This window comes from Oncorhynchus masou, chromosome 5 (assembly GCF_036934945.1).
Source record: "Oncorhynchus masou masou isolate Uvic2021 chromosome 5, UVic_Omas_1.1, whole genome shotgun sequence".
Lineage (NCBI taxonomy): Eukaryota > Metazoa > Chordata > Actinopteri > Salmoniformes > Salmonidae > Oncorhynchus > Oncorhynchus masou.
The window spans coordinates 412,267-439,611 of record NC_088216.1 but is presented as its reverse complement, the minus strand read 5'-3'; the positions used below and the strand labels follow the sequence as shown (position 1 = coordinate 439,611).

General features: G+C 40.3%; 1 protein-coding gene across 1 annotated transcript; it reads left to right on the top strand.

The window, feature by feature from the left end:
- Nucleotides 1-325: 325 nt before the first annotated feature.
- LOC135530423 (gastrula zinc finger protein XlCGF57.1-like) lies at nucleotides 326-24,489 on the top strand. The gene is made up of 2 exons (XM_064958755.1): nucleotides 326-1,006; nucleotides 22,294-24,489. Exons 1-2 carry the CDS (start codon nucleotides 685-687, stop codon nucleotides 23,982-23,984), a joined length of 2,013 nt encoding a protein of 670 aa, XP_064814827.1. The 5' UTR covers nucleotides 326-684; the 3' UTR covers nucleotides 23,985-24,489.
- The last annotated feature ends 2,856 nt before the right edge of the window (nucleotides 24,490-27,345 follow it).

The window sequence follows — 27,345 nt, the reverse complement described above, 5'->3', positions numbered from 1 at the left end:
CCTATATATATATTTTTTAAATTTATCGAATGTGTGGCTCAGTCGGTAGAGCATGGCGCTTGCAACGCCAAGCGTCGTGGGTTCGATTCCCACTGGGACCACCCATATGTAAAAGTAGTGGCCCCAGCCGACTTGTAAGTCGCTTTGGACAAAAGCGTCTGCTAAATGGGATATCTTATATTATATTATTAAAATAAAACTTATCTCAACTGCGTTTCTCACTCCAGTCAGCAGATGGCGATGTGCGTCTTTCAGTTGACTCTGCCAGAGTATGACGTCTAATCTCGTGGACGGAACGCGTCATCAACATGAACAATTCAGCCACCTCGGGAGCTTACTAACCAACAGGGCCGAAATATTGGAGCTCTTCAGAAGCTTTCTGGCGTATATATAAGCCACTGTTGTTTTAAAACAGACATTTTTTTGTTGTTGTCATCAAGCTGTTATTACATTTAATGTAATATTTAACGTTGTTAGAATCTCTAGCTAGCTGGTTAACTTAGCAGTAGGACTAGGCTAACGCTAACTAGCTAGCTAGCTAACATCATCGACCATAGAGTCACAAAGCTACTCTTCCCCCAGTTGCTAAAGAAGAGGTCTGCTTCACGGAGATAGAGGGTTTCGAGGAGGCTGTTACAGTGAAAGGAGAAGAGGAAGACGCTTTCAGAGTGAAAGAGGAGGAGGATGTTGACTACCGTGAAAGAAGAGAAGGAAGAGAAAGAGGAGGCTGCAGTTTTTGGAATAAAGGAGGGGGAGATGACTGTCACAGTGAAAGAAGAGGAAGATGTTTTTGGAGTGAAGGAGGAAGAGGAGGGGGAGATGACTGTTACAGTGAAAGAAGAGGAAGAGGTTTTTGGAGAGAAGGAGGAAGAGGAGGGGGAGATGACTGTTACAGTGAAAGAAGAGGAAGACGTTTTTGGAGAGAAGGAAGAGGGGGAGATTACTGTCACATTGGAGGACGAAGAAGAACAGAAGACTGGAGATCTGATTAACACCAGTAAATACAGTGAGTACTATCTTATAAAACAGGGACATTGATCTGATTAACACCAGTAAATACAGTGAGTACTATCTAATAAAACAGGGACATTGATCTGATTAACACCAGTAAATACAGTGAGTACTATCTAATAAAACAGGGACATTGATCTGATTAACACCAGTAAATACAGTGAGTACTATCTGATAAAACAGGGACATTGATCTGATTAACACCAGTAAATACAGTGAGTACTATCTTATAAAACAGGGACATTGATCTGATTAACACCAGTAAATACAGTGAGTACTATCTGATAAAACAGGGACATTGATCTGATTAACACCAGTGAATACAGTGAGTACTATCTAATAAAACAGGGACATTGATCTGATTAACACCAGTAAATACAGTGAGTACTATCTTATAAAACAGGGACATTGATCTGATTAACACCAGTAAATACAGTGAGTACTATCTTATAAAACAGGGACATTGATCTGATTAACACCAGTGAATACAGTGAGTACTATCTAATAAAACAGGGACATTGATCTGATTAACACCAGTAAATACAGTGAGTACTATCTAATAAAACAGGGACATTGATCTGATTAACACCAGTAAATACAGGGGCAGCAGCCTAGTGGTTAGAGCGGTGGACTAGCAACCGGATGGTTGCAAGTTCAAACCCCCGAGCTGACAAGGTACAAATCTGTCTTTCTGCCCCTGAACAGGCAGTTAACCCACTGTTCCTAGGCCGTCATTGAAAATAAGAATTTGTTCTCAACTGACTTGCCTAGTTAAATAAAGGTAAAATAAATGTTTAAAAAAATAAACAGGGACATTGATCTGATTAACACCAGTGAAAACAGTGAGTACTCTCATAACAGGGACATTGATCTGATTAACACCAGTAAGTTGTTGAACTAACGTGTAATTTTAAAAGGATATTATAATCTTGGATATGTTGTTCTGTACTGTCGGAATTGGAAAAAGCTACAAAAGAGTCAACAAACATGCTTTTATTTATTTTTAAACCGTCTCTGAATATCTCTGTTGTGCTCTGAATATCTCTTTTGTGCTTTTGCTCAGTCTCTGTAATCGACATCCCATGAGGAAAAAGTTATTATTTAAAAAAAACATAATTAACATGATTAAATATCAAATTGGGTAAGTATTAGGTCCGTCGTTGTTCAGTTATAAGACTGATCTGATTTTAAATATCTTTGATACCATACCACTCATGTCTGATTTCAAATGATGAAGATGACAGAATCGAGACAAGGAAGGATCATTGTGATCTGGAACGTTCTGTTAATGTTCTAACACACTAAGGGCTGTTCTTAAGGATGATGTGATCTGGAACGTTCTGTTAGTTAATGTTCTAACACACTAAGGGCTGTTCTTAAGGACGATGTGATCTGGAACGTTCTGTTAGTTAATGTTCTAACACACTAAGGGCTGTTCTTAAGGACGACGTGGAGAGGAGGGATCTGGAATGTTCTGTTAATGAACACGAGTTTCTTCTTTCTTTATAAACAGTTATTTATATATATATATATATATATATATATATATATTAAAGATGAACAACATATTTCCATTAACTTTATTGTGTAAATGCATTTATTTATCCGTCTATGACCGGTGTTGATTGTGTTGCGTTTTGATCGTGGCCAACAGATGGACAAGGGACACTGTTAAGTAATTTTAGGGCTTCTAGAGGCAGTTGGAACTCGGTCGTGAAATTTTAAACCGAGGACTATTTTTTGGCGGCTGCGCACTTTAGGACACTGTTCAGTAATTTTGTAATCAATGTTCATAAATTCCAATGATCTTTATCTGTCTGATACCCAAAGTTCTGGTCTTAAATAAAACAGACAGAATTCCCAGCTCACAATTGATCAGATCCAAGTTTATTTGCGAGAGCTCTGCAGTTTACACAAATACATTCCTTTTATACCATCCTAACCTACGCACATACATACACACCAACATAAGGGATTTTCTCACGAGTCTCACCACAGTTTATAACCACTCAGCTGACAGTTCCAGGCTCCCCCAGATACTAGAGCTCTGGAGGGGCCCTCCCTGTCCTCTCTTATCTCCCCAGATTTACATCCCGATCGGTACATAGGTTAATGCTCCTCTCCGTTCTCTTTCTCCACATGCATTCATTTCTTCCTAGGTACGTGCCATATAACCCCTTACTAATGAACACACATTATTTAACACTACAAGAAAGACAGGGTAGACTTCTTGCCGTATACCTCATTTAGTCATTATTCATAAAAAATCCCATAGCAGACACACAGCCAGATTCCCTATATATTATATATAGATATTATAACACACAGCCAGATTCCCTATATATTATATATAGATATTATAACACACAGCCAGATTCCCTATATATTATATATAGATATTATAACACACAGCCAGATTCCCTATATATTATATATAGATATTATAACACCCAGCCAGATTCCCTATATATTATATATAGATATTATAACACACAGCCAGATTCCCTATATATTATATATAGATATTATAACACCCAGCCAGATTCCCTATATATTATATATAGATATTATAACACACAGCCAGATTCCCTATATATTATATGTAGATATTATAACACACAGCCAGATTCACTATATATTATATATAGATATTATAACACACAGCCAGATTCCCTATATATTATATATAGATATTATAACACACAGCCAGATTCCCTATATATTATATATAGATATTATAACACACAGCCAGATTCCCTATATATTATATATAGATATTATAACACCCAGCCAGATTCCCTATATATTATATATAGATATTATAACACACAGCCAGATTCCCTATATATTATATATAGATATTATAACACCCAGCCAGATTCCCTATATATTATATATAGATATTATAACACACAGCCAGATTCCCTATATATTATATATAGATATTATAACACCCAGCCAGATTCCCTATATATTATATATAGATATTATAACACCCAGCCAGATTCCCTATATATTATATATAGATATTATAACACCCAGCCAGATTCCCTATATATTATATATAGATATTATAACACACAGCCAGATTCCCTATATATTATATATAGATATTATAACACCCAGCCAGATTCCCCTATATATTATATATAGATATTATAACACCCAGCCAGATTCCCTATATATTATATATAGATATTATAACACCCAGCCAGACTCCCTATATATTATATATAGATATTATAACACACAGCCAGATTCCCTATATATTATATATAGATATTATAACACACAGCCAGATTCCCTATATATTATATATATATTATAACACACAGCCAGATTCCCTATATATTATATATATATATATTATAACACCCAGACAGATTCCCTATATATTATATATAGATATTATAACACCCAGACAGATTCCCTATATATTATATATAGATATTATAACACACAGCCAGATTCCCTATATATTATATATATATATTATAACACACAGCCAGATTCCCTATATATTATATATATATATATATTATAACACCCAGACAGATTCCCTATATATTATATATAGATATTATAACACCCAGACAGATTCCACCTCTAGAGACACACATTATATAACACACAGCCAGATTCCCTATATATTATATATAGATATTATAACACACAGCCAGATTCCCTATATATTATATATAGATATTATAACACACAGCCAGATTCCCTATATATTATATATAGATATTATAACACACAGCCAGATTCCCTATATATTATATATAGATATTATAACACACAGCCAGATTCCCTATATATTATATATAGATATTATAACACCCAGCCAGATTCCCTATATATTATATATAGATATTATAACACCCAGCCAGATTCCCTATATATTATATATAGATATTATAACACCCAGCCAGATTCCCTATATATTATATATAGATATTATAACACACAGCCAGATTCCCTATATATTATATATAGATATTATAACACACAGCCAGATTCCCTATATATTATATATAGATATTATAACACCCAGACAGATTCCCTATATATTATATATAGATATTATAACACACAGCCAGATTCCCTATATATTATATATAGATATTATAACACACAGCCAGCTTCCCTATATATTATATATAGATATTATAACACCCAGACAGATTCCCTATATATTATAGATATTATAACACCCAGACAGATTCCACCTCTAGAGACACACATTATATAACACACAGCCAGATTCACTATATATTATATATAGATATTATAACACACAGCCAGATTCCCTATATATTATATATAGATATTATAACACCCAGACAGATTCCCTATATATTATATATAGATATTATAACACACAGCCAGATTCCCTATATATTATATATAGATATTATAACACACAGCCAGATTCCCTATATATTATATATAGATATTATAACACACAGCCAGATTCCCTATATATTATATATAGATATTATAACACCCAGACAGATTCCCTATATATTATATATAGATATTATAACACCCAGCCAGATTCCCTATATATTATATATAGATATTATAACACCCAGCCAGATTCCCTATATATTATATATAGATATTATAACACCCAGACAGATTCCCCATATATTATATATAGATATTATAACACACAGCCAGATTCCCTATATATTATATATAGATATTATAACACACAGCCAGATTCCCTATATATTATATATAGATATTATAACACCCAGCCAGATTCCCTATATATTATATATAGATATTATAACACACAGCCAGATTCCCTATATATTATATATAGATATTATAACACACAGCCAGATTCCCTATATATTATATATAGATATTATAACACACAGCCAGATTCCCTATATATTATATATAGATATTATAACACCCAGCCAGATTCCCTATATATTATATATAGATATTATAACACACAGCCAGATTCCCTATATATTATATATAGATATTATAACACCCAGCCAGATTCCCTATATATTATATATAGATATTATAACACCCAGACAGATTCCACCTCTAGAGACACACATTATATAACACCCAGCCAGATTCCCTATATATTATATATAGATATTATAACACACAGCCAGATTCCCTATATATTATATATAGATATTATAACACCCAGCCAGATTCCCTATATATTATATATAGATATTATAACACCCAGACAGATTCCTTATATTATATATAGATATTATAACACACAGCCAGATTCCCTATATATTATATATAGATATTATAACACCCAGACAGATTCCTTATATTATATATAGATATTATAACACACAGCCAGATTCCCTATATATTATATATAGATATTATAACACCCACCCAGATTCCCTATATATTGTATATAGATATTATAACACACAGCCAGATTCCCTATATATTATATATAGATATTATAACACACAGCCAGATTCCCTATATATTATATATAGATATTATAACACCCAGCCAGATTCCCTACATATTATATATAGATATTATAACACACAGCCAGATTCCCTACATATTATATATAGATATTATAACACCCAGCCAGATTCCCTATATATTATATATAGATATTATAACACACAGCCAGATTCCCTATATATTATATATAGATATTATAACACCCAGACAGATACCACCTCTAGAGACACACATTATATAACACCCAGCCAGATTCCCTATATATTATATATAGATATTATAACACCCAGCCAGATTCCCTATATATTATATATAGATATTATAACACCCAGCCAGATTCCCTACATATTATATATAGATATTATAACACACAGCCAGATTCCCTATATATTATATATAGATATTATAACACCCAGCCAGATTCCCTATATATTATATATAGATATTATAACACCCAGCCAGATTCCCTACATATTATATGTAGATATTATAACACACAGCCAGATTCCCTATATATTATATATAGATATTATAACACCCAGCCAGATTCCCTATATATTATATATAGATATTATAACACCCAGACAGATTCCCTATATATTATATATAGATATTATAACACCCAGACAGATACCACCTCTAGAGACACATGACTTTGGTGAGAAAATTGCAAATCAATCCCAGAACAACAGCAAAGGACCTTGTGAAGATGCTGGAGGAAACAGGTACAAAAGTATCTACAGTGGGGCAAAAAAGTATTTAGTCAGCCACCGATTGTGCAAGTTCTCCCACTTAAAAAGATGAGAGGCCTGTAATTTTCATCATAGGTACACTTCAACTATGACAGACAAAATGAGAGAAAAAAATCCAGAAAATCACATTGTAGGATTTTTAATGAATTTATTTGCAAATTATGGTGGAAAATAAGTATTTGGTCACCTACAAACAAGCAAGATTTCTGGCTCTCACAGACCTGTAACTTCTTTAAGAGGCTCCTCTGTCCTCCACTCGTTACCTGTATTAATGGCACCTGTTTGAACTTGTTATCAGTATAAAAGACACCTGTCCACAACCTCAAACAGTCACACTCCAAACTCCACTATGGCCAAGACCAAAGAGCTGTCAAAATTGTAGACCTGCACCAGGCTGGGAAGATTGAATCTGCAATAGGTAAGCAGCTTGGTTTGAAGAAATCAACTGTGGGAGCAATTATTAGGAAATTGAAGACATACAAGACCACTGATAATCTCCCTGGATCTGGGGCTCCACGCAAGATCTCACCCCGTGGGGTCAAAATGGTCACAAGAACGGTGAGCAAAAATCCAAGAACCACACGGGGGGGACCTAGTGAATGACCTGCAGAGAGCTGGGACCAAAGTAACAAAGCCTACCATCAGTAACACACTACGCCGCGAGGGACTCAAATCCTGCAGTGCCAGATGTGTCCCCCTGCTTAAGCCAGTACATGTCCAGGCCCGTCTGAAGTTTGCTAGAGAGCATTTGGATGATCCAGAAGAAGATTGGGAGAATTTCATATGGTCAGATGAAATCAAAATATAACTTTTTGGTAAAAACTCAACTCGTCGTGTTTGGAGGACAAAGAATGCTGAGTTGCATCCAAAGAACACCATACCTACTGTGAAGCATGGGGGTGGAAACATCATGCTTTTCTGTTTTTGTTGAAGCAGTCTTCTTGGGTATGACGCTACAAGCTTGGCATACCTGTATTTGGGGAGTTTCTTCCGTTCTTCTCTGCAGATCCTCTCAAGCTCTGTCAGGTTGGATGGGGAGTGTCGCTGCACAGCTATTTTCAGGTCTCCAGAGACGTTCGATCGGGTTCAAGTCCAGGCTCTGACTGCACTGTCTTGGCTGTGTGCTTCGGGTCTTTCATCAAGGATCTCTCTGCACTGTCTTGGCTGTTAGGGGTCGTTGACCTGTTGGAAGGTGAACCTTCACCCCCAGTCTGAGGTCCTGAGTGCTCTGGAGCAGGTCTTTCATCATGGATCTCTCTGCACTTTGCTCTGTTCATTTTTCCCTTGATCCTGACTAGTCTCCCACTCCCTGCTTCTGATAAACATCTCGACAGCATGATGCTTCCACCATAATCCTGTCTCGGAGATCTTCCTTCAAACTAATGGCTTGGTTTTTGCTTTGACATGCACTGACCACTGTACGACTTGGTACAGACAGGTAAATTTCTGGAAATTCTCCAAAAATTTTCCATGGGAAGTTAAGCCCGGGAATTTGACTTAAATTCATCAAAATTGTCAGCTTATAACGGTGAACCTTTTTTGTGGGATACACATAAGTCAACTCTAGGTCTTGTGGCATATTTTGGTAAAACTATCCCCAATTTCAATGGAATTGCAACCCTCTGCATGCACAGTGCATTCTTCCATCACATGTACAGCTGATTCTCAAGATCTTGCACACTAATGAGATGCTATTGAGCCCACGCTACTACACTACCTGAGCCAAGGACTACATGCTTTCTGGTGAGTTTTGATTACAATACTGGGCGGGGTGAATATATTTTGTATGACATACATGATTTTTGTTAACTAGTAAATAGTAGCCTACAGCAAAGTGTTTTTAAATAATTTCTAACTTTCTGCTAGTTTTTGCTACCATGTGAGTTTTAGCTTGCTGAGCCTGCTAACTGAGGAGTGTTAATTCACCTGTTTCCATACATGCTTCATTTTAACCCATTATCTTACGATGGAGTTGTTTAATCTAATTGCTTAACTATTTATCGGTACATGGAATTGTATTTGTTCTTTTTACTCATTTCTTTTCTAATCTTTACAGAAAAATGCCACAGGCACTATCTGATGTGTGGAGACATTTCACTGTGGGAAAGTTGGTGCGTGAGGGAAGAATCAGGCGCAGAGAGCATATAGTTCCACAGGAAGACGTGCACTTTAATGTCGCACTGAGAATAAGGCCCAACAACAAATGTGGACCAACCCAAAACACAGGGTACCAGGTCCAGAGCATGAACACCAAACAACATACACACGTAACATACGCACGAAACAAGGGCGGGTAAACATACTTTAAATAAGCACACAAATAGACACAGGTGCAACTAATAAGACAAAACAAATAGACAACGAAAAAGGGATCGGTGGCAGCTAGTAGACCGGTGACAGCGACCGCCGAGCGCCACCCGAACAGGCAGGACTTCGGCGGAAGTCGTTACACACTGCAGCTAATGTAGAAGGAAAAACTGTGCAAATACTCTGCCAAATCATATGTAAAGAATGCAACAAAGATGCAGAATCATCTGGACAAGTGCATGAAGTTCCCTCACAACAAGCAACCTCTGACAAAAGTCCCTCTACTTCTATTCGAGGTGAAAATGATGAATCAGACACCTTATCGATAGCAACAGCTCATGGTCCTCCTGGAATCAGAAGTTTTTTTTGACTCAATGGAGAAACATAGTCAGAGAAATGCTGATGAATGTCTTGCTCGAGCTGTATATGCAACTGGTTCACCTCTGATGATCACAGGCAATGTGTATTGGAAAAGATTTCTGAATGTTCTTCGCCCCCCCAACCAGACATGCTTTATCTACTCATTTGCTGGATGCAGAGTTCAACAGAGTTCAAGTGAAGGTCAAGCAAGCACAGACACAAGGGACAACAGACACACCGGTCTCTACATTGCAGATGAGCTGAAGGCAGTCATCAATGCCCTTGGACCACAGAAGGTATTTACACTGGTGACAGACAATGCTGCGAACATGAAGGCTGCTTGGTCTAAAGTGGAGGAGTCCTACCCTCACATCACACCCATTGGCTGTGCTGCTCATGCATTGAATTTGCTCCTCAAGGACATCATGGCACTGAAAACAATGGATACACTCTACAAGAGAGCCAAGGGAATGGTTAGGTATTTGAAGGGTCATCAAGTTATAGCAGCAATCTATCTCACCAAGCAAAGTGAGAAGAGTAAGAGCACCACATTGAAGCTGCCCATCAACACCAGTTGGGGTGGTGTTGTCATCATGTTTGACAGTCTCCTGGAAGGGAAGGAGTCTCTCCAAGAAATGGCCATATGGTCTGCCGATATGGACAGCCCCATCAAGAGGATCCTCCTGGATTAAGTATTTTGGGAGAGAGTGGTAAGCAGCCTGAAACTCCTGAAACCTATAGCAGTAGCCATTGCCCGGATTGAGGGAGACAATGCCATCCTGTCTGATGTTCAGACATAGCTTGCAGATGTAAGAGAAGAAATCCGTACTGCCCTGCCCACCTGCCCACTTCACTGTTGCTCCAAGCAGAGGAAACTACAGTTCTGAAATACCTCAAAAAGCGCGAAGACTTCTGCCTGAAGCCCAGACACGCCGCAGCATGTTGGACCCCAAGTATGCTGGCAAGAGCATCCTGTCTGGTGCAGAGACCAACAATGCCTATGGTGTCATCACTACCATGTCTCACCACCTTGGCCTGGATGAGGGCAAGGTTCTTGGCAGTCTGGCGAAGTTCACTTCCAAGGAAGGGCTTTGGGTTGGAGATGCAATATGGCAGTCGTGCCAACATATCTCATCAGCCACCTGGTGGGCAGGACTTTGTGGATCTGAGGCTCTTTCCCCTGTTGCCTCCATCATCCTCCAAATCCCACCAACATCAGCCCCCACAGAGCGCAACTGGTCCTTGTTTGGGAACACACACACCAAACCATGCAACAGGCTGACCAATACAATGGTTGAAAAATTTGTGGCCATCCGAGCAAATTTGAGGCTTTTTGAGCCTGACAATGAGCCATCCTCAACAAGGTTGGAAAGTGACAGTGAAGATGAGGCCTTCAGAGTCTGATGTTCAAGAGGTGGACATTGAGGAGGTCCAGGGAGAAGCCTGAGAGGAAGACAACCAAAGCTTTAGTTTGTAGACTATCATTTTACAGATGTATGTTGAAAACGTCTTTTGGGAGATGCGATGGATCATTGGGGATCATTCCTTTGTTGTTCAGTGAAATTATTCAATGTGAAGAGTCAACTCATTTAATTATAGTTACATTCAGAACTAAATTGTTTTTTAAATTTATTTTGGAAGGATTTAATCATTTGTAATTATGAAAGGTTAAAGGTTTAAACTAAATTGTTATTTTTATTTATATTGGAAGGATTTAACCCCATTTGTAATTTGTAAAAGGTTTATGTTTCTGTCTCCGTATAATATGATATATAATATAACATGGTAAATATATCTAATGCAAAAAAACATTTAAATGGTACAGTGCCTTGCAAAAGTATTCATCCCCCATGGCGTTTTTCCTATTTTGTTGCCTTACAACCTGTAATTTAAATTGATTTTTATTTGGATTTCATGTAATGGACATACACAAAATAGTCCAAATTGGTGAAGTGAAATTTAAAAAAATAACATGTTTTGAAATTAAAGACATTTTTTAAAATACAGAAAAGTGGTGCATGTTATTCACCCCCAATGCCATGAAGCCTCTAAATAAGATCTGGTGCAACCAATTAACTTCAGAAGTCACATAATTAGTTAGACACACAGGTGGACTTTATTTAAGTGTCACATGATCTCAGGAAATATGCACCTGTTCTGAAAGGCCCCAGAGTCTAAGCAAGGGGCACCACCAAGCAAGCGACACCATGAAGACCAAGGAGCTCTCCAAACAGGTCAGGGACAAAGTTGTGGATAGGAACAGAATAAGGTTGGTTTATAAAAATATTCAAAACTCTGAACATCCCACGGAGCACCATTAAATCAAAAAAAAAAGGAAAGAGTATGGCACCACAACAAACCCGCCAAGACAGGGCCGCCCACCAAAACTCACGGACCAGGCAAGGAGGGCATTAATCAGAGAGGCAACAACGAGATCAAAGATAACCCTGAAGGAGCTGCGAAGCTCCACAGCGGAGATTGGAGTATCTGTCCATAGGACCACTTTAAGCCGTACACTCCACAGAGCTGGGCTTTACGGAAGAGTGGCCAGAAAAAAGCCATTGCTTAAAGAAGAAAATAAGCAAACACTTTTGGATTTCACCAAAAGGCATATGGGAGACTCCCCAAACATATGGAAGAAGGTACTCTGGTCAGATGAGACTAAAATTGGGCTTTTTGGCCATCAAGGAAAATGCTATGTCTGGCGTAAACCCAACACCTCTCATCACCCCAAGAAAACCACCCCCACAGTGAAGCACAGTGATGGCAGCATCATGCTGATGTTTTTCATCGGCAGGAACTGGGAAACTGGTCAGGATTGAAGGAATGATGGATGACGCTAAATACAGGGTAATTCTTGGGGGAACCCTGTTTCAGTCTTCCAGAGATTTGAGACTGGGACGGAGGTTCACCTTCCAGCAGGACAATGACCCTAAGCATACTGCTAAAGCAACACTTGAGTGGTTTAAGGGGAAACATTTACATGTCTTGGAATGGCCTAGTCAAAGCCCAGACCTCAATCCAATTGAGAATCTGTGGTATGACTTAAAGATTGCTGTACACCATATGAACCCATCCTACTTGAAGGAGCTCGAGCAGTTTTGCCTTGAAGAATGGGAAAAAATCCCATTGGCTAGATGTGCCAAGCTTATAGAGACATACCCCAAGAGACTTGCAGCTGTAATTGCTGAAAAAGTTGGCTCCACAAAGTACTGACTTTGGGGGGGTGAATAGTTATGCCCGCTCAATGTTTATTTTTTTGTGTGTTATTTCTTATTTGTTTCACAATAAAAAATATTTTGCATCTTCAAAGTGGTAGGCGTGTTGTGTAACTCAAATAATACAAACCTCCCCCAAAAATCCATTTTAATGTCAGGTTGTAAGGCAACAAAATACGAAAAATGCCAAGGGGGTGAATACTTTCGCAAAGCCACTGTAACGGTTGTCTTCATCGTCTGACGACGAGTATGAAATATCGGACCAACGCGCAGCGTGGTATGTGTTCATGATGTTTTATTACTGAACACTGAAATACAAAATAACAACGTGAAAAAACCGAAACAGTCCTGTAAGGTGCGGAAAACACTAAACAGAAAATAATCACCCACAAAACACAGGTGGGAAAAGGCTACCTAAGTATGATTCTCAATCAGAGACAACGAACGACACCTGCCTCTGATTGAGAACCATACTAGGCCAAACACAGAGAAAATATATATATAAAATATAACATAGAAAAAATAACATAGACAACCCACCCCAGCTCACGCCCGGACCAACCTAACACAAAGACATAAAAAAGAACATAGACAACCCACCCCAACTCACGCCCTGACCAACCTAACACAAAGACATAAAAAATAACATAGACAACCCACCTCAGCCCTGACCAACCAAACACAAAGACATAAAAAAGAACATAGACAACCCACCCCAGCTCACGCCCTGACCAACCTAACACAAAGACATAAAAAAGAACATAGACAACCCACCCCAGCCCTGACCAACCTAACACAAAGATATAAAAAAGAACATAGACAACCCACCCCAGCTCACGCCCTGACCAACCTAACACAAAGACATGAAAAAGAACATAGACAACCCACCCCAGCCCTGACCAACCTAACACAAAGACATAAAAAAGAACATAGACAACCCACCCCAGCTCACGCCCTGACCAACCTAACACAAAGACATAATAAAGGACATAGACAACCCACCCCAACTCACGCCCTGACCAACCTAACATAAAGACGTAAAAAGAACATAGACAACCCACCCCAACTCACGCCCTGACCAACCAAACATAAAGACATAAAAAAGAACATAGACAACCCACCTCAGCCCTGACCAACCTAACACAAAGACATAAAAAAGAACATAGACAACCCACCTCAGCCCTGACCAACCTAACACAAAGACATAAAAAAGAACATAGACAACCCACCTCAGCCCTGACCAACCTAACACAAAGACATAAAAAAGAACATAGACAACCCACCTCAGCCCTGACCAACCTAACACAAAGACATAAAAAAGAACATAGACAACCCACCTCAGCCCTGACCAACCTAACACAAAGACATAAAAAAGAACATAGACAACCCACCACAGCCCTGACCAACCTAACACAAAGACATAAAAAAGAACATAGACAACCCACCCCAGCCCTGACCAACCTAACACAAAGACATAATAAAGGACATAGACAACCCACCACAGCCCTGACCAACCTAACATAAAGACATAAAAAAGAACATAGACAACCCACCCCAGCCCTGACCAACCAAACACAAAGACATAAAAAAGGACATAGACAACCCACCCCAACTCACACCCTGACCAACCAAACACAAAGACATAAAAAAGAACATAGACAACCCACCCCAGCCCTGACCAACCAAACACAAAGACATAAAAAAGGACATAGACAACCCACCCCAACTCACGCCCTGACCAACCAAACACAAAGACGTAAAAAGAACATAGACAACCCACCCCAGCCCTGACCAACCAAACACAAAGACATAAAAAAGGACATAGACAACCCACCCCAACTCACGCCCTGACCAACCAAACACAAAGACGTAAAAAAGAACATAGACAACCCACCCCAACTCACGCCCTGACCAACCTAACATAAAGACGTAAAAAAGAACATAGACAACCCACCCCAACTCACGCCCTGACCAACCAAACATAAAGACATAAAAAAGAACATAGACAACCCACCTCAGCCCTGACCAACCTAACACAAAGACATAAAAAAGAACATAGACAACCCACCTCAGCCCTGACCAACCTAACACAAAGACATAAAAAAGAACATAGACAACCCACCTCAGCCCTGACCAACCTAACACAAAGACATAAAAAAGAACATAGACAACCCACCCCAGCCCTGACCAACCTAACACAAAGACATAATAAAGGACATAGACAACCCACCACAGCCCTGACCAACCTAACATAAAGACATAAAAAAGAACATAGACAACCCACCCCAGCCCTGACCAACCAAACACAAAGACATAAAAAGGACATAGACAACCCACCCCAACTCACGCCCTGACCAACCTAACACAAAGACATGAAAAAGAACATAGACAACCCACCCCAGCCCTGACCAACCTAACACAAAGACATAAAAAAGAACATAGACAACCCACCCCAGCTCACGCCCTGACCAACCTAACACAAAGACATAATAAAGGACATAGACAACCCACCCCAACTCACGCCCTGACCAACCTAACATAAAGACGTAAAAAAGAACATAGACAACCCACCCCAACTCACGCCCTGACCAACCAAACATAAAGACATAAAAAAGAACATAGACAACCCACCTCAGCCCTGACCAACCTAACACAAAGACATAAAAAAGAACATAGACAACCCACCTCAGCCCTGACCAACCTAACACAAAGACATAAAAAAGAACATAGACAACCCACCTCAGCCCTGACCAACCTAACACAAAGACATAAAAAAGAACATAGACAACCCACCTCAGCCCTGACCAACCTAACACAAAGACATAAAAAAGAACATAGACAACCCACCTCAGCCCTGACCAACCTAACACAAAGACATAAAAAAGAACATAGACAACCCACCACAGCCCTGACCAACCTAACACAAAGACATAAAAAAGAACATAGACAACCCACCCCAGCCCTGACCAACCTAACACAAAGACATAATAAAGGACATAGACAACCCACCACAGCCCTGACCAACCTAACATAAAGACATAAAAAAGAACATAGACAACCCACCCCAGCCCTGACCAACCAAACACAAAGACATAAAAAAGGACATAGACAACCCACCCCAACTCACACCCTGACCAACCAAACACAAAGACATAAAAAAGAACATAGACAACCCACCCCAGCCCTGACCAACCAAACACAAAGACATAAAAAAGGACATAGACAACCCACCCCAACTCACGCCCTGACCAACCAAACACAAAGACGTAAAAAAGAACATAGACAACCCACCCCAGCCCTGACCAACCAAACACAAAGACATAAAAAAGGACATAGACAACCCACCCCAACTCACGCCCTGACCAACCAAACACAAAGACGTAAAAAAGAACATAGACAACCCACCCCAACTCACGCCCTGACCAACCTAACATAAAGACGTAAAAAGAACATAGACAACCCACCCCAACTCACGCCCTGACCAACCAAACATAAAGACATAAAAAAGAACATAGACAACCCACCTCAGCCCTGACCAACCTAACACAAAGACATAAAAAAGAACATAGACAACCCACCTCAGCCCTGACCAACCTAACACAAAGACATAAAAAAGAACATAGACAACCCACCCCAGCCCTGACCAACCTAACACAAAGACATAATAAAGGACATAGACAACCCACCACAGCCCTGACCAACCTAACATAAAGACATAAAAAAGAACATAGACAACCCACCCCAGCCCTGACCAACCAAACACAAAGACATAAAAAAGGACATAGACAACCCACCCCAACTCACGCCCTGACCAACCTAACACAAAGACATGAAAAAGAACATAGACAACCCACCCCAGCCCTGACCAACCTAACACAAAGACATAAAAAAGAACATAGACAACCCACCCCAGCTCACGCCCTGACCAACCTAACACAAAGACATAATAAAGGACATAGACAACCCACCCCAACTCACGCCCTGACCAACCTAACATAAAGACGTAAAAAGAACATAGACAACCCACCCCAACTCACGCCCTGACCAACCAAACATAAAGACATAAAAAAGAACATAGACAACCCACCTCAGCCCTGACCAACCTAACACAAAGACATAAAAAAGAACATAGACAACCCACCTCAGCCCTGACCAACCTAACACAAAGACATAAAAAAGAACATAGACAACCCACCTCAGCCCTGACCAACCTAACACAAAGACATAAAAAAGAACATAGACAACCCACCTCAGCCCTGACCAACCTAACACAAAGACATAAAAAGAACATAGACAACCCACCTCAGCCCTGACCAACCTAACACAAAGACATAAAAAAGAACATAGACAACCCACCACAGCCCTGACCAACCTAACACAAAGACATAAAAAAGAACATAGACAACCCACCCCAGCCCTGACCAACCTAACACAAAGACATAATAAAGGACATAGACAACCCACCACAGCCCTGACCAACCTAACATAAAGACATAAAAAAGAACATAGACAACCCACCCCAGCCCTGACCAACCAAACACAAAGACATAAAAAAGGACACAGACAACCCACCCCAACTCACACCCTGACCAACCAAACACAAAGACATAAAAAAGAACATAGACAACCCACCCCAGCCCTGACCAACCAAACACAAAGACATAAAAAAGGACATAGACAACCCACCCCAACTCACGCCCTGACCAACCAAACACAAAGACGTAAAAAGAACATAGACAACCCACCCCAGCCCTGACCAACCAAACACAAAGACATAAAAAAGGACATAGACAACCCACCCCAACTCACGCCCTGACCAACCAAACACAAAGACGTAAAAAAGAACATAGACAACCCACCCCAACTCACGCCCTGACCAACCTAACATAAAGACGTAAAAAGAACATAGACAACCCACCCCAACTCACGCCCTGACCAACCAAACATAAAGACATAAAAAAGAACATAGACAACCCACCTCAGCCCTGACCAACCTAACACAAAGACATAAAAAAGAACATAGACAACCCACCTCAGCCCTGACCAACCTAACACAAAGACATAAAAAAGAACATAGACAACCCACCTCAGCCCTGACCAACCTAACACAAAGACATAAAAAAGAACATAGACAACCCACCCCAGCCCTGACCAACCTAACACAAAGACATAATAAAGGACATAGACAACCCACCACAGCCCTGACCAACCTAACATAAAGACATAAAAAAGAACATAGACAACCCACCCCAGCCCTGACCAACCAAACACAAAGACATAAAAAAGGACATAGACAACCCACCCCAACTCACACCCTGACCAACCTAACACAAAGACATAAAAAAGAACATAGACAACCCACCCCAGCCCTGACCAACCAAACACAAAGACATAAAAAAGGACATAGACAACCCACCCCAACTCACGCCCTGACCAACCAAACACAAAGACGTAAAAAAGAACATAGACAACCCACCCCAACTCACGCCCTGACCAACCAAACACAAAGACATAAAAAAGGACATAGACAACCCACCCCAACTCACGCCCTGACCAACCAAACACAAAGACGTAAAAAAGAACATAGACAACCCACCACAGCCCTGACCAACCAAACACAAAGACATAAAAAAGAACATAGACAACCCACCCCAACTCACGCCCTGACCAACCAAACACAAAGACGTAAAAAAGAACATAGACAACCCACCCCAGCCCTGACCAACCAAACACAAAGACATAATAAAGAACATAGACAACCCACCCCAGCCCTGACCAACCTAACACAAAGACATAAAAAAGAACATAGACAACCCACCCCAGCCCTGACCAACCTAACACAAAGACATGAAAAAGAACATAGACAACCCACCCCAGCCCTGACCAACCTAACATAAAGACATAAAAAAGGAAGTCACAATGTGACAGCCACTGTATTAATATACATTTGCATATATTCCCGTTAATTCCCATATATTCCCGTTAATTCCCATATATTCCCACGGAAAGTTTCCACCTCTGAATATTCCCCAAAATGTGCGGTCTTTCCATATCATGTCCAATCAATTGAAATGAACACAGGTGGACTCCAATCAAGTTGTAGAAACATCTCAAGGATGATCAATAGAAACAGAATGCATCTGAGCTCAATTTCGAAGTATCATCGCAAAGGGTCTCAATAATGATGAATATAAGCTATTTCTGCTTTTTATTTGTAATAAATTTGCAAAAATGTAAAAAAAAAAAAACTGTTTTTGCTTTGTCATTTTGGGGTTTTGCATTTAGATTGCTAAGGATTTGTATTTATTAAATCAGTTTTAGAATAAGGCTGTAACGTAACAAAATGTGGAAAATGTGAAGGGGTCTGAATACTTTCTGAAGACACTGTATATCGAGGCTCTTGGTGGTAAAACAGGTTGTTGGACTCTTCAAGGTGTCCAAAGCATTCCACAGGGTTGCTGCCCCATGAATGCTTCCCACAGTTGTGTCCATTTGTCTGGATGTCCTTTTGGTGGTGGACCATTCTTGATTAACACAGGAAACTGTTGAGTTTTAAAAACCCTGCAGCGTTGCAGTTCTTGACACGGACCGGTGTGCTTTGTACCTACTACCACACCCCCGTTCAAAGACACTGAAGTATTGTGTCTTGCCTGTTCACCCTCTGAATGGCACACATTCACAATCCATGTCTCAGTTGTCTCAAGGCTTAAAAACCCTTCTTTAACCCGTCTCCTCCCCTTCATCTACACTGATAATATTGATGGTAAAACAGGTTGTAATTGATATAAAACAGGTTGTAATTTATATAAAACAGGTTGTAATTGATATCAAACAGGTTGTAATTGATATCAAACAGGCTGTAATTGATATATAACAGGTTGTAATTGATATTGATATAAAACAGGTTGTAATTGATATAAAACAGGTTGTAATTGAGATAAAACAGGTTGTAATTGATATAACACAGGTTGTAATTACTATAAAACAGGCTGTAATTGATATTGATTGTAAAACAGGTTGTAATTGATATAAAAGAGGTTGTAATTGATATAAAACAGGCTGTAATTGATATAAAACAGGCTGCAATTGATATAAAACAGGTTGTAATTGATATAAAACAGGTTGTAATTGATATTGGTGGTAAAACAGGTTGTAATTGATATTGGTGGTAAAACAGGTTGTAATTGATATTGGTGGTAAAACAGGTTGTAATTGATATTGGTGGTAAAACAGGTTGTAATTGATATTGGTGGTAAAACAGGTTGTAATTGATATTGGTGGTAAAACAGGTTGTAATTGATATTGGTGGTAAAACAGGTCGTAATTGATATTGGTGGTAGAACAGGTTGTAATTGATCTAAAACAGGTTGTAATTGATCTAAAACAGGCTGTAATTGATCTAAAACAGGCTGTAATTGATATAAAACAGGTTGTAATTGATATAAAACAGGCTGTAATTGATATTGATATAAAACAGGTTGTTATTGATATAAAACAGGCTGTAATTGATATAAAACAGGTTGTAATTGATATAAAACAGGTTGTAATTGATATAAAACAGGTTGTAATTGATATTTGTTGTAAAACAGGTTGTAATTGATATTTGTGGTAAAACAGGTTGTAATTGATTTTGGTGGTAAAACAGGTTGTAATTGATATAAAACAGGTTGTAATTGATATTGGTGATCAAACAGGTTGTAATTGATATATAACAGGTTGTAATTGATGTTGATGGTAAAACAGGTTGTAATTGATATTGGTGATAAAACAGGTTGTAATTTATATATAACAGGTTGTAATTGATGTTGATGGTAAAACAGGTTGTAATTGATATATAACAGGTTGTAATTGATATAAAACATGTTGTAATTGATATTGATATATAACAGGTTGTAATTGATATTGATATATAACAGGTTGTAATTGATATTGATATATAACAGGTTGTAATTGATATTGATATATAACAGGTTGTAATTGATATATAACAGGTTGTAATTGATATTGATATAAAAGAGGTTGTAATTGATATATAACGGGTTGTAATTGATATAAAACAGGTTGTATTTGATATTGATATAAAAGACGTTGTAATTGATATATAACAGGTTGTAATTGATATATAACAGGTTGTAATTGATATTTATATAAAAGAGGTTGTAATTGATATATAACAGGTTGTAATTGATATAAAACAGGTTGTAATTGATATTGATATATAACAGGTTGTAATTGATATTGATATATAACAGGTTGTAATTGATATATAACAGGTTGTAATTGATATTGATATATAACAGGTTGTAATTGATATATAACAGGTTGTAATTGATATAAAACAGGTTGTAATTGATATTGATATATAACAGGTTGTAATTCATATTGATATATAACAGGTTGTAATTCATATTGGTACATAATATATATATATATTTGTGTCTATAAATAATGAGGGTAAAAAGTGTCCAATATTAAATCATCACAATAAGTTCCACATTCTATTTTACAGACAAAATGGTTCTAACAGTTGCAGAGGTTTATTCAAATTCCTTCTATTGCAAACCAAATGCTGGACTAGAAGCACGGGGGAATTATGTCTAGATTTTTTTGTCCAGTGGAGTTTAGTTTATAAATTGCCTGGCAGGGCTGTGGGACAGTGGAGGTTAGTTTATAAATTGCCTGGCTGGGCTGTGGGACAGTGGAGGTGAGTTTATAAATTGCCTGGCTTGGCTGTGGGACAGTGGAGGTGAGTTTATAAATTGCCTGGCTTGGCTGTGGGACAGTGGAGGTTAGTTTATAAATTGCCTGGCTGGGCTGTGGGACAGTGGAGGTTAGTTTATAAATTGCCTGGCTGGGCTGTGGGACAGTGGAGATTTGTTTATAAATTTCCTGGCTGGGCTGTGGGACAGGGGAGATTTGTTTATAAATTTCCTGGCAGGGCTGTGGGACAGTGGATGTGTAGGGGTAATTCAAATGGAACTGTTAACAGGCATTTCCCATTAATTATCTTGAATAACTAAAGCAATCAACCAATTAGCAGCCAGGATTCAAATTTGCTATTTTATAATGAGCGATCTAGTCTGGATTGAACCTCAATTTTAAAGTTTTCTCATGTGGAGCTTTAATTTAGATCTCTCTGTTTAACCAAATACTCTGTTTGTCTTTGGCAGGAGAGAGACCAGACTCTCACTCTGACAGCAGGAAGAGTCCTTCAGGGGAACCAGACCCAGAGACGCCCAAACCAGCGAGACGACATCACTGGTCCCAGTGTAAAAAGAGTTTTAAGTGGTTATGGAAGCTGAAAAGTCATGATAGAACAGACATAGGAGGGAAGACTTCACAATGTTCCCAATGTGGAAAGAGTTTTACCCGTTTAGGGAACCTGAAAAGGCATGAGAGAATACACACAGGAGAGAAACCTTTCCAATGTGCCCAATGTGGAAAGAGTTTTACACGGTTAGGGAGCCTGAAAGAACATAAAATAATACACACAGGAGAGAAGCCTTTCCAATGCTCCCGGTGTGGAAAGGGCTTTAGGTGGTTAGGGAATCTGAAAAAGCATGAGAGAACACACACGGGTGAGAAACCGTTCCAATGCTCCCAGTGTGGAAAGAGTTTTCCACAGTTAGGGAGCTTGAAGGAGCATGAAAGGACACACACAGGGGAGACATCTTACCATTGCTCCCTGTGTGGAAAGGATTTTACCAAGCTAAGGAACCTGATAAAACATACAGAATTACACACAGGAGAGAAGCCTTTCCAATGTTCCCAGTGTGGGAAGGGATTTACACGGTTAGGGAACCTGAAGGATCACAAAAGAGTACACACAGGAGAGAAACCTTTCCAATGTTCCCAGTGTGGAAAGAGTTTTACACGGTTACGGAGCCTGAACGAACATAAATTAATACACACAGGAGAGAAGCGTTTCCAATGTTCTCAGTGTGGAAAGGGTTTTACCCTGTTAGGGAGCCTGAAAAAGCATGAGAGAACACACACAGGAGAAAAGCCGTTCCAATGCTCCCATTGTGGGAAGAGTTTTACACAATTGGGAAGCTTGAAGGTACATGAAAGGGCACACACAGGGAAGACATCTTACCATTGCTCTCTGTGTGGAAAGAATTTTACCAAGTTAGGGAACCTAAAAAAACATAAACAATTACACACAGGAGAGAAACCTTTCCAATGCTCCCAGTGTGGGAAGGGTTTTACACGGTTAGGGAACCTGAAGGATCATAAAAGAGTACACACAGGAGAGAAGCCATTCCAATGTTCGCAGTGTGGAAAGAATTTTACATGGTTAGGAAACCTGAAAAAGCATGAGAGAACACACACAGGAGAGAAGCTGTTCCAATGTTCCCAGTGTGGAAATAGTTTTAAAAGGTTAGGGAGCCTGAAGGAGCATGAAAGGACACACACATGGGAGACAGCTTACCATTGCTCTATGTGTGGAAAGAATTTTACCAAGTTAGGGAACCTAAACAAACATGAAAAATTACACACAGGAAAGAAGACTTTCCAATGCACCCAGTGTGGGAAGGGTTTTACACGGTTAGGGAATCTGAAGGACCATAAACGAACACACACAAGAGAGAAGCCTTTCCAATGTTCCCAGTGTGGAAAGGGTTTTACCCAGATAGGGAACCTGAAAAGGCATGAGAAAATACACACAGGAGAGAAGTCTTTCCATTGTCCGCAGTGTGGAAAGGATTTTACCCAGTTAGTGAACCTGAAAAGGCACGAGAGAACACACACAGTTTTAACAATGACCCCAGGAGTTGGAAACAGTTCGAAGAACAGAACAGAAAACCGCGTAAGAACAAAAAACATGAAGAAACAGAAACCGAACCGGGAAAGAAAGTGAAATCTCTACAGTTCTGAAACAGAACCTTTATTTCAAAAGTAAAGTATTAATAACGTTCTTTTAAAGTAACTGAAAATCTTCTTTAAAAAGTTAACATTCTGTTAACTCATCGACATAATGTTGAGACATGCTATACTCATATTTGTGGACAAAGCATAAATTGACACTTCAAAAACCCTCAAACTTGTATCTCAAACAGACTGTTTAAATTTTTTTACTATTTCCGTCATAGAACACGTTATCTCCCTGCGGAGGATGAGCTTGCCAATCTGTTGTTGGGGTACGACCCACACCATTCTGTTGTTGGGGTACGCCCACACCTTTCTGTTGTTGGGGTACGACCCACACCATTCTGTTGTTTGGATACGCCCACACTATTCTGTTGTTGGGGTACGACCCACACCATTCTGTTGTTGGGGTATGACCCACACCATTCTGTTGTTGGGGCACGCCCTACCATTCTGTTGTTGGGTTACGACCCACACTATTCTGTTGTTGGGGTACGACGCACACCATTCTGTTGTTGGGGTACGCCCCACACCATTCTGTTGTTGGGGTACGACCCACACCATTCTGTTGTTGGGATACGACCCACACCATTCTGTTGTTGGGTTACGACCCACGCCATTCTGTTGTTGGGGTACGACCCACACCATTCTGTTGTTGGGATACGCCCACACCATTCTGTTGTTGGGGTATGACCCACACCATTCTGTTGTTGGGGTACGACCCACACCATTCTGTTGTTGGGGTACGACCCACACCATTCTGTTGTTGGGGTACGACCTACACCATTCTGTTGTTGGGGTATGCCCCACACTACTCTGTTGTTTGGGTACGACCCACACCATTCTGTTGTTGGGGTACGCCCCACACTATTCTGTTGTTGGGGTACGACCCACACCATTCTGTTGTTGGGGTATGACCCACACCATTCTGTTGTTGGGGTACGACCCACACCATTCTGTTGTTGGGGTACGACCCACACCATTCTGTTGTTTGGGTGCGACCCACACCATTCTGTTGTTGGGGTACGCCCCACACTATTCTGTTGTTGGGGTACGACCCACACCATTCTGTTGTTTGGGTACGACCCACACCATTCTGTTGTTGGGGTACGACCCACACCATTCTGTTGTTGGGGTACGACACGCACCATTCTGTTGTTGGGATACGACACGCACCATTCTGTTGTTGGGGTACGACCCACACCATTCCGTGGTTGGGGTAAGACCCACACCATTCTGTTGTTGGGGTACGACCCACGCCATTCTGTTGTTGGGGTACGACCCACACCATTCTGTTGTTGGGATACGACCCACACCATTCTGTTGTTGGGATACGCCCACACTATTCTGTTGTTGGGGTACGACCCACACCATTCTGTTGTTTGGGTACGCCCACACCATTCTGTTGTTGGGGTACGACCCACACCATTCTGTTGTTGGGGTACGACACGCACCATTCTGTTGTTGGGATACGACACGCACCATTCTGTTGTTGGGGTACAACCCACACCATTCTGTTGTTGGGGTACGACCACACCATTCTGTTGTTGGGGTACAACCCACACCATTCTGTTGTTGGGGTACGACCACACCATTCTGTTGTTGGGGTACGCCCATACCATTCCACCACAGAAAATATGCTTTTAACATATTTATTATAGAAAAGAGTGAAAGGAAAGTATTTATCAGTAATTATAAGTCATATTTCATAGAAATCTGGAAACAATGGGAACTTACTTTAATTAAGTTCCAGGCAGTTACAGGACCTCTCGAGTGGCGCAGCGGTCTAAGGCATCGCAGTGCGAGCTGTGCTCCTAGAGATCCTGGTTCTAGTCCAGGTTCTGTCTCAGTGCAGGTTCTGTCTCTGTCTCAGTTCTGTCTCAGTAGAGATCCTGGTTCTAGTCCAGGTTCTGTCTCAGTGCTATCTGTGTCACTAGAGATCCTGGTTCTAGTCCAGGTTCTGTCTCAGTGCTATCTGTGTCACTAGAGATCCTGGTTCTAGTCCAGGTTCTGTCTCAGTGCAAGCTGTGTCACTAGAGATCCTGGTTCTAGTCCAGGTTCTGTCTCAGTGCTATCTGTGTCACTAGAGATCCTGGTTCTAGTCCAGGTTCTGTCTCAGTGCTAGCTGTGTCACTAGAGATCCTGGTTCTAGTCCAGGTTCTGTCTCAGTGCAAACTGTGTCACTAGAGATCCTGGTTCTAGTCCAGGTTCTGTCTCAGTGCAAGCTGTGTCACTAGAGATCCTGGTTCTAGTCCAGGTTCGCATTCGTCCATGACCGGGAGACCAATGAGGCGGTGCACAATTGGCCCAGCATCGTCGGGTTTAGGGGAGGGTTTGGCCCAGCATCGTCCGGTTTAGGGGAGGGTTAGGCCCAGCATCGTCCGGTTTAGGGGAGGGTTAGGCCCAGCATCGTCCGGTTTAGGGGAGGGTTAGGCCCAGCATCATCCGGTTTAGGGGAGGGTTAGGCCCAGCATCATCCGGTTTAGGGGAGGGTTAGGCCCAGCATCGTCCGGTTTAGGGGAGGGTTTGGCCCAGCATCGTCGGGTTTAGGGGAGGGTTTGGCCCAGCATCGTCCGGTTTAGGGGAGGGTTTGGCCCAGCATCGTCCGGTTTAGGGGAGGGTTAGGCCCAGCATCATCCGGTTTAGGGGAGGGTTTGGCCCAGCATCGTCCGGCCGGCCACAATGCATGCTGACATGGTCGCCAGGTGTACAGCGTTAACTCGCTGGCTTCCGGGTTAAGCGGGTATTGTGTCAAGAAGCAGTACGGCTTGGCTGGTGTGTTTTGGAAGACGCATACTATAGTTACTATAGCATACTATAGTTATCATGTTTCACATTGGATTTATCAACTACAGAAAGGTAAGATGTGTTTTTAGTGCTGGTGTCACTCTGAACACACACTGAAGTTCAACGTTCCTCCATAGAAGCCTCCTCCTCCTCCGTAGGTATAATTCTGTGGGTCTAATTCAGATAATGATACGCTACAACAAGATGCTCTTCAAGACAAGCCTGCTCCTCCCTCCCTCGCTCTCTCCGCCCACAAAATGTATGTGGCCTCTTGCGCTCTACACTTGTCTGTCCATCACGCATGTAAATAACTAGCTTGCCCGCTCCCATAGCAAGCTGCTCTGTCCACACTGATTGGTGCGGAATGAAAGGAGTTCTGGTTCTAGAATTGTGGTTCCAACCCCTGGGGTGTATTCATTACGAAACGGGGAGGGACTTATCAGAATTGGTCCAATAGAAAAAGGGGAGGGACTTATCAGAATTTGTCCAACAGAAAATCCGCCCAAAATTGCAAAATGTTCCCGAATAAGGGAATGTTTTACCCAGTTAGGAAATCTGAAAACACA